The sequence below is a fragment of the Rhincodon typus genome, chromosome 10 (genome assembly GCF_021869965.1).
Source record: "Rhincodon typus isolate 14 chromosome 10, sRhiTyp1.1, whole genome shotgun sequence".
NCBI classification, from domain to species: domain Eukaryota; kingdom Metazoa; phylum Chordata; class Chondrichthyes; order Orectolobiformes; family Rhincodontidae; genus Rhincodon; species Rhincodon typus.
In genome coordinates this window covers 79,812,803-79,822,400 of record NC_063341.1, presented here as the reverse complement: position 1 = coordinate 79,822,400, position 9,598 = coordinate 79,812,803, and the positions used below count along the sequence as shown (strand labels likewise).

Sequence of the window (9,598 nt, the reverse complement as noted above, 5' to 3'; positions counted from 1 at the left end):
AGGGACTGGACGTCCATGGTAAAGATGAGGTGTTGGGGACCGGGGAATTGGAAGTTCTGGAGGAGGTGGAGGACGTGGGTGGTGTCACGGATGTAGGTGGGGAGTTCCTGGACCAAGGGGGAGAAAATGGAGTCCAGATAGTTGGAGATCAGTTCGGTGGGGCAGGAGCAGGCGGAGTCAATGGGTCGACCAGGGCATTCAGGTTTTTGGATTTTGGGAAGGAGATAGAAGCGGGTGGTGCAGTGTTGGGGAACAATGAGGTTGGAGGCCGTGGGTGGGAGGTCACCTGAGGTGATGAGGTTGTGGATGGTTTGGGAGATGATGGTTTGGTGCTCAGGGGTGGGGTCATGATCAAGGGGGCGGTAGGAGGAGGAGTCGGAGAGTTGACGTCTGGCCTCGGCGATGTAGAGGTCAGTGCGCCATACTACAACTGCGCCTCCCTTATCCGCGGGTTTTATGGTGAGTTTGGGGTTGGAGCGGAGGGAGCGGAGAGCTGCACATTCTGCGGGGAAGAGGTTGGAGTGGGTGAGAGGGGTGGACAGGTTGAGGCAATTGATGTCTCGACGGCAGTTGGAGATGAAGAGGTCGAGGGAGGGTAGGAGGCTATCTCTGAAAATCAGTAATGACATGATTGAAACACCAATGTGTTAGAGAGGCTGAATGGCCAGTACATTTTCAGTATCCTATGTTGTAAAGAGTAGAGCCTCAGGCTGTTCGTGTTCCCCTGATAATTTCACTGTGGTCTCTTTGTGAATCTCTGCAGGCTCTACAAAGTGGCTGTCGCTTTTATGCTGGCTCACCCTTATGGCCTGACTCGAGTAATGTCCAGCTATCGCTGGGATCGCTACTTTGTTAATGGGAGGGTAAGTCACTTCTGATCAGTTTCCTACCACATTAACGACTTGTAACGGCATCAGGAAAGTATGAATGTTCACTCTGGATGGAGCATGAAACCTTTCTGTGAGGTGGGGGTGTGGTATCATCGCTGGTCTAGGCATCCAGAGGCCCAGGCTAAACTCTGAGGAAAGAGGTAGAATTGAAATGCAATTTAAAAAGATCTGTAGTTAAAGTGTGTAACCATTTCCGGAGAACTTCGTCCAATTCTGAGTGAACTTTACGGAGGGAAATCTGCCATCCTTACTTGGTCTGGCCTACATGTGGCTCCAAACCCAGAGCAACATGATTGACTCTCGACTGCCCTCTGAAATGAACTAGAGAGCTAGTTATTCATATGAAATAGCTGGAAAGTCTCAGTAAAGGAATGAAAACAGATGGAGCAGGGAGCATTGAGAGGAGGAACGACAATGAAGCCAGTCGAAAAGAAACTGCAGAGTCTTCCCTACTCCATCGGACGGAGGGTCAGTGCTGAGGGCGTGCCGCACTGTCAGAGGGTCAGCACTGAGGGAGTGCTGCACTGTCAGACGGTCAGTACTGAGGGAGCACCGCACTGTCAGAGGGTCAGTACTGAGGGAGTGCCGCACAGTCAGAGAGTGAGTCCTGAGGAAGTGCCGCACTGTCAGAGGGTCAGAACTGAGGGAGTGCCGCACTGTCAGAGGATCAGTACTGAGGAAGTGCAGCACTGTCAGAGGGTCAGTACTGAGGGAGTGCCGCACTGTCACAGGGTCAGTACTGAGGGAGTGCCGCACTGTCACAGGGTCAGTACTGAGGGAGTGCCGCACTGTCAGAGGGTCAGTATTGAGGGAGTGCCGCACTGTCAGAGGGTCAGTACTGAGGGAGAGCCGCACTGTCACAGGGTCAGTAATGATCAAACATAGGTTGTTGGAGTTGCTGCTTCTCAGATCGATGTTATACTGAGGCCCCTCAGTTCACCTTTTGTTAATTCAGCGTTAAACTGGATCCAATGCTGCGCATTAATGGAATAGTCCCTTGTGTTCTTTCAGAAATGAATGGACAGTGTCAATGGATGGTTGGGTTTGGTGTAACATGATTAAATGACAATTTCTGTAAACAAAGGCTCTATATTGCCTGCCCTAATAACAGTTCCCACGGCAACTGTTTTGAGGAGAAAGAGTGATGTTTTGCCCCAACCCACTCCACTCCAGAACTACAACCACCAATGCCCCTAAACTCCCTCGTCACCCCCATCCGACTCCCCGCAGTGTTCATGTCAACATGAATCTCCCAGTCAACATCATTGAAATTAACAGCTGATTAGTCAGTTACTTCAAATGACAGAGATCTTGTTATGTGCACATTAGTTGCTAAATGGCTTACAACAATTCAGAAATAGTTCATTGTCCATTGGGATCTCCTAGTGTGAACAAAGTTGCTACAGAAATTCAAGTCATGTTTTTAAATTCTAAACAGCATCTTTTTTGTGTTGAATTGCTTATGGATTTTGCTTATTAGTGGAAGTTAAGTTCCTTTGACTGTATGAGGTCTTGAAACAGAAGTACAGTTAATGAAGAAATAAGGTGAATTTTATTTTATGTTGAGACTCCAATGGAGTAAATGAGGGGAAACTGTTTCCAGGGCGGAGGGTCGGTGAGCAAGGGGAGACCGATTGAAGGGAATCGGGGAAAAGCCCCTGAGGGGGAGTTAAGGGGGATTGTTTTACATAGTGAGTTGTTGTGATCTGGAACATGCTGCCTGAAAGGGTTGTGGGAGCAGATTCAATCATCACTTTCAAAAGGGAATTGAGGAGACACTGGAGGGAAGAATTTGCAGGACAATGGGGAAAGAGCGTGGGAAAGCAATAAGATGATTCTCGGTCTGTCCTCAAATTCTCTTTCCCAAAGGATGTGAATGATTGGATGGGACCACCCAGCAATAGTGATGGATCGACTAAGCACGTGACCCTGAATGCAGACACCACCTGTAGGGAAGGCTGGGTGTGTGAACATCGCTGGCGGCAGATCAGGTGAGCCCGTCCTTTCTTCCACATGAACTCTCAATCTCCATTTTCCATGGCATGCTGACAGCAAAACCCACTCACTGTGGCTTGTGTGCAGGAACATGGTTATCTTTCGCAATGTGGTGGATGGACAGCCCTTTGCAAATTGGTGGGACAATGGAAGCAATCAGATTGCGTTTGGACGTGGGAATAGAGGTTTCCTCGCAATCAACAATGACAATTGGTGAGTAACATTAGACAGGAAACTCAAGAATGTAACAGCAGTCATAACACTGGGCAACCAATAACACCGGGCAACATGGTGGCGCAGTGGGTAGCGCTGCTGCCTTACAGCCAGAGACCCAGGTTCGATTTCACCCTCGGGCGACCATCTGTGTGGAGGTTGCATATTCTCCCTGTGTGGGATTCCTCCAGGTGCCGCATTTCTCCGCACAGACTTATAAAATTCTAACAGGACTGGACAGGGTAGATACAAGGTGGATGTTCCCAATGGTGGGTGTGTCTGGAACCAGAAGACACAGTATGAGGTAACACAGTGTGAAGCTGGAGGAACACAGCAGGCCAGGCAGCATCAGAGGAGCAGGAAAGCTAACATTTTGGGTCAGGACCCTTTTTCAGAAATAGGGAAGGGGGAAGGGAGCTCAGAAATAAATAGAGAGGAGGGATGGAGCTGGGGAATGTAGGTGGGATGGTGATAGGTGAGTGCATGTCGGGAATGGTGGGGATTGGTCAGTGGGATGGGTAGGGCAGATAGTTGGGAGAGAAGATGGACAGGTTGTATCAGGTCAAGGAGGCGGGGATGAGAGGGAAGGTTGGTCATGGGTTGAGGCCGGGAGTGGGGAGATTTTAAAATTGATAAAATCCACATTGAGACCATTGGGCTGTAGGCTTCCAAAGTGGAATATGAGGTTTTTACTCCTCTGGTTTGTGGGAGGCGTCAATATGAAATTGGAGGAGGCCCAGGATGGGCATGTCACCCAGTAAGTGGGAGGGGGAATTGAAATGGTTTGTGACTGGAAGGTGTTGCCGTTTGTCGTGAACAGAGCGCAGATGCTCTACAAAGCAGTTTCTGAGCCTCCGCTTGGTCTCACCGATGTAGGGGAGGCCACATCGGGAGCAGCGGATACAATAGACCACATTAGCGGATGTGCAGGTGAACATCTGTCTGATGTGGAAGGTTTTTTTGGTGCCTTGAATGGAGGTGAGGGGGAGGTGTAGGGGCAGGTGTAGCACTTTCTGTGTTTGCAGGGAAAGGTGCCGGGGGTGGTAGGGCTACTGGGGAGTGTGGAGCAGACGAGGGAGTCGCGGAGAGAGCGGTCCCTACGGAAGGCAGATAAGGGTGGGGAGGGAAATATACCCTTCGCAGTGGGGTCAGATTGCAGGTGGCGGAAGTGGTGGAAAATGATGTGTTGGATACGGAGGTTAATGGGGTGATATGTGAGGACAAGGGGAATTCTGTCTTTATTTTTATTGTGGGGAGGGATGTGAGGGCAGAGGTGCGGGAAACACAAGAGATGTGGTTGAGGGCATTTTCGACAACTGAAGGGGGGATGTTATGGTCCTTGAAATAAGAGGAAATCTGGGATGTTCAGGAGTGGAACACTCCATCTTGGGAGCAGATGCGGCAGAGGCGGAGGAATTGGGAGTAAGGGATCACATTCTTGCAGGAAGGTGGGTGACAGGAGGTGTAGTCTGCGTAGCTATGGGTGTCGGTGGGCTTGAAATAGATGTCTGTTTTGAGACGATCACCAGGGATGGAGACAGAGAGGTCCAGGAAGGAGAGAGAGGTATCGGAGATGGTCCAGGTGAACTTAAGGTTGGGGTGAAAGGTGTTAGTAAAGTTGATGAACTGTTCAAGCTCCACGTGGAAGCACGAGGCAGCATTGATACAGTCATCAATATAGCAGAGGAAGAGGTGGGGGATAGTGCCAGTGGAAGAGCGGAAAAGGGACTGTTCCACGTATCCTACAAAGAGGCAGGCATAGCTTGGGCCCATGTGCGTGCCCATGGCCACCCCCTTTGTCTGTAGGAAGTGGGAGGAGCTAAAGGAGAAGTTGTTAAGGGTGAGGATGAGTTCAGTTAAGCGGATGAGGGTGTTGGTGGAGGGGGACTGGTCGGGCCTGTGGGAGAGTAAGAAGCGGAGGGCTTTTAGGCCATCTACGTGGGGGATATAATTGTACAGGGGTTGGATATCCATGGTAAAGCTGAGGTGTTGGGGCCAGAGAATTGGAAATGTTGGAGAAGGTGAAGAGCATGGGTGGTGTCCTGGATGTAGGTGGAGAGTCCCTGGACTAGGGGGGAGAAAACAGAGTCAGGGTAAGCAGAGATAAGTTCAAGCAGAGACAATGGGTCGGCCAGAGCAGTCGGGTTTGTGGATTTTGGGAAAGAGATAGAAATGGGCGGTGCGGGGTCAGGGAACGATGAGGTTAGAGGCTGTGGGTGGGAGGTCACCTGAAGTGATGAGGTTGTGGATGGTCTGGGAGATGATAGCTTGGTGATCAGGGGTGAGGTCATAAATGAGGGGGCAGTAGGAGAAGGTGTTGGAGAATTGGTGCCTGGCCTCAGCGATGTAAATGTCAGTGTGCCATACCACAACTGCACCTCCCTTATCCGCAGGTTTTATAGTGAGGTTAGGGTTGGAGCGGAGGGCTGCACATTCTGTGGGGGAGAGGTTGCTGTGAGTGAGAGGGGTGGAGAGATTGAGGTGATCGATGTCGCGTCGGCAGTTAGAGATGAAAAGGTCGAGGAAGGCTAGGAGGCCTTGGAGTGGTGCCCAGGAGGATAGGGTGTGTTGGAGGCAGAAGAAGGGGTCTGTAGAGGGTGTGTTACATTACTGGTTAAAGAAATAGGTGTGGAGGTGGAGGCGGTGGAAGTAGTGTTCGACATCCAAGTGTGAGTGGTGTTCATTATGTGTGGGTGGAGGGTGATGAAGTCCATTATCCTTTACTGAGTCCTTCACTGAGGACTGACCGTTTGTCTTCAGTGAGGGGGAGGTCTGCGGGGGGTGGGGGGTTGGGGGGGGATGATGAAGACCCAGCAGGGTTTGGGGCTGGGGATGGGTGTACAGCTGGTTGTAGAGCTGGAGCTGTGTGTGGAGTTGGAGTTAGTGACCTCGTCAACAACGTTGGTGGAGGGTGGGGCAACATTGGTAGAGGGAGCGTCAAAGTCAGTTCTGTTGTTGTCGGAGGAAGTCGTAGGTGCTCTCGCTCTCAGCATCAGCGACGGAAGAAGCAGTGACCGTGGTGTAAGTGGTGGCAGTGGCGCAGCAGTGATATGGTTGGTGGCAGCAGAAGTGATGTGAACGGCGTTGGTGGATGTGACGAGGTTAGTGGCGTCAGCGGGAGAGTCCGTGGTGACCGCATGGTTAACGGCACCAGGCACAATGAGAGGGAGGTCCTGGATTGGGTTGAGGACTTGGAGGAGGCCTGTGTTAGGTGGTAAGCACAAGTAGGTTTAGTGCACTTATGGTTTTTAATGTGAGATGGTTGAGGTTGTGGATCCTGCGCAGAATGTAAAACTAAAAAGGTCCTTTGCAGGCCTGGGAGAAGGAGGTTCTGAGCTGGGGTGAGGTTGATTGTAGTGCCAGAAGATACCGGCGCATTCATGAGAGCGTGTACTTGAACATCCGTAGAGAAAACTGTTTTTGGAGGCTCTGGATGTTGTGTAGGTAGAGGTTGTCATGGTTAGGGCCAAATTGGGATGTCCTGAATGTTGTTTGGAGTCCATTGGAGATGATCCTGATCCGTAGGCAGGTACTGAGAAAAGAGATGTGGCTGTAGTACCAGGTTTGCTTGTGTATGTGGTCGAAGAATTTCAGGGCAGAGATTACCAGAAGGTTGCAGTGGAGAGAGATCCACTAAGGTCTTTCCGGAGGGAGGAGGATAACTTCTTCAAGGTGGGCATCCTTGGAAGAGGCTTCACAGTGGGCTTATAGCTCACTCAGAGATAGCAAGAACTGCACAGGCTGGAGTCAGAGATAACACAGCATGGAACTGGAGAAAAAAAGCAGGCCAGGCTGCATCAGAGGAACAGGAAAGTTGACATTTTGGGTTGGAACCCTTCTTCAGAAATGGGAAGGGGGAAGAGAGCTGGGAAATAAATAGAGAGAGGAGGGGTGGGGCTGGGGAAGGTAGGTGGGATGGTGTTAGGTGAGTGCAGGTCGGGAGTGGTGGGGATTGGTCAGTGAGGTGGGAGGGGCGGATAGGTGGGAGAGAAGATGGATCACTGTGGCCTCCTCTATATCGATGAGACCAAGTTGAGGCTCAGAGACCATTTTGTAGAGCACCTGCGCTTTGTTCGTGACAAACGACAATACCTTCCAGTCCCAAACCACTTCAACTACCCCTCCCACTCCCTGGAAGACATGTCCACCCTGGGCCTCCTCCAGTGTCACAATGGCGCCTCCCGCAAACTGGAGGAGGAGCACCTCATATTCCGCCTCAGGAGTCTACAGCCCAATGGCCTAAATGAGGATTTTACCAGTTTCAAAATCTCCATACTCCTGGCCTCACCCCATGACCATCCCTCCCTCTCATCCCCACCTCCTTGACCTGATACAACCTGTCCATCTTCTCTCCCACCTATCTGCCCCACCCATCTCACTGACCAATCCCAACTACCCCCTTCCTGTATCCACCTATCACCATCCCACCTACCTTCACCCAGACCCACCCCCTCTCCCCTCTATTTACTTCCCAGCTCCCTACCCCCTCCCCAGTCCTGATGAATGGCCTAGGCCCGAAACATCAACTTTCCAGTTCCTCTGATGCTGCCTGACCTGCTGTGATCCTCCAGCTCCACACTGTGTTGACCCTCACTCCAGCATCTGCAGTTCATGCTATCTCTGAATGTCTGTGCTTTGACCTGTTGTAGAGGGCAGGGATATTGGGACTCTGCTGTGACCTCATGTGGTTTCTATTCCAATGCAGGAACATGGGGGTAACTTTACAGACAGGCCTCCCTGCTGGCACATACTGTGACGTTATCTCAGGTCAGAAGGAAGGGACACGCTGCACGGGGATACAGGTCAATGTCAACGCAGATGGTACAGCATCACTCCAAATCAGTAACACCGCTGAGGACCCCATGCTGGCTATTCATGTTGATGCTAAACTGTAACCATCACATTCTCATTAAAAGCATAGTGGAGGCAAACCTGCTGTTGTCTGTGTACTGATCAAGGCTCGACAAGAGTCACTGTGTGAATGAATTATTGCTGTAATCTAGCTTGCATCTATATAGTGCCTTTAACCTACTGGAACATCCTCACTTTATGGCTGAAGTACAGCAAGCACCCGCCAGAGATGGGAGTGGAGGTGAGATGGGGAGTGGGGATCAATCAGTAGAGGTTAATTGAGGTCTTAGGAAGATTTTCTTGGAGTGAATTGAGTCTTGTTGAGGTTTGAAATGTTTATTGTGATTTAGGATCAAATAGCTGCAGGAGTAGGCCATTCAGGTTGCCCATTCAATAAGATCATGGCAGTTTATGATGTAAAGTTCACATTCCTGTCTAGCCCCAGTTATCTTTGACTCCTTTGTTCATTAAGAACCTATCCACCTCTGCCTTAAAAATGTTTAATGACACAACATTCACCATTTTCTGGCAAAGAGAACAGGATAGACTCCAGGTCTTGAGAGGGAAAACACTCCTCCTACGCTCTGTTTTCAGTGGGAGACCCTTCTTTATTAACCTGTGTCCCCTCGCTCTAGACCGTCCCACAAGAGGAAATATCCTCTCAGTATCTACACTGTCAAGGCCCCTCAGGACCAGATTCAATAAGATCACCTCTCATTCTTCTAAACGCCATTGGATACAGGCCCTGCCTCTCCTACCTTTTCCCATCAGCGAATTTATCACCATATTGAAATAACTCCATAGTGGCCGATATCCCATCACCAAGTCACACTTTATTTACACATGGAAAGTCCTTGACACTGATACATCTCCCTCAGAGCCAGCTCTCAAAGTGTGAGGATGTCTGACATTCCTGTTCTTATCTGTCAACCACGACCCCCTGATTGGACCAGATTAATAGCCCCAATCAGGGAACTCATAGTGGTCCACCTGGCTCACATCATCACAATCACTACACACACATTCAGTTCCTTTATACAACTCTTTAACATAAATTGTCCCTGTGGCACTTGTTATATTCTGCCAACCTGAAAATGACCACTTTATGCCCAGCTCCTGTTTCTGTTAGCCAACCCAGTCCTCACTCCATATTAATATGTCATCCCCTACACCAAAAGCTCTTCTCTGTAGAGTAAGCTTTGATATGGCAAATGTTTCTGGAACTCTAGATACAGTAACATCCATCTATTCCCCTTCATCCATATTGCTGGCTTCTCCTTCATAGAAGTTGAATGAATTTTGACATGCATCATTTCTGTTCCACTAAACCGTGGTGACTCTGCCTGATTACAATGACATTTTCTCAGTGCTGTGCTGTAACCTCTTTAAGAACAGATTCCAGCATTTTCCCTATGACAGATGATAAGGTAACTGGCCTGTCAGTTCCTGTCTCCCTCCTTTCTTGAACAGAGGAATCATATTTGCTATTACCCAATCTGATAAGATCTTTCCAGAATCCAAGAACTTTTGGAAAATCAAAACCAATGCACCTATTTTCTCAGAGATAGTAGGAACTGCAGATGCTGGAGAATCTGAGATAACAACGTGTAGAACTGGATGAACACAGCAGGCCAAGCAGCATCAGAGGA

The 9,598-nt window shown here is 49.7% G+C and overlaps 1 protein-coding gene across 1 annotated transcript in view; it reads left to right on the top strand.

Moving 5' to 3' along the window:
* The window catches only part of LOC109935415 (pancreatic alpha-amylase-like), a 29,521-nt gene extending 21,492 nt beyond the window's left edge, over positions 1 to 8,029 (top strand). The window contains exons 7-10 of the mRNA XM_048601958.1: positions 764 to 863; positions 2,760 to 2,881; positions 2,973 to 3,098; positions 7,804 to 8,029. Of these exons, the coding sequence (XP_048457915.1) occupies positions 764 to 863; positions 2,760 to 2,881; positions 2,973 to 3,098; positions 7,804 to 7,993 (538 nt within the window). The 3' untranslated portion in view covers positions 7,994 to 8,029. The remainder of the gene's footprint in view (positions 1 to 763; positions 864 to 2,759; positions 2,882 to 2,972; positions 3,099 to 7,803) is intronic.
* The last annotated feature ends 1,569 nt before the right edge of the window (positions 8,030 to 9,598 follow it).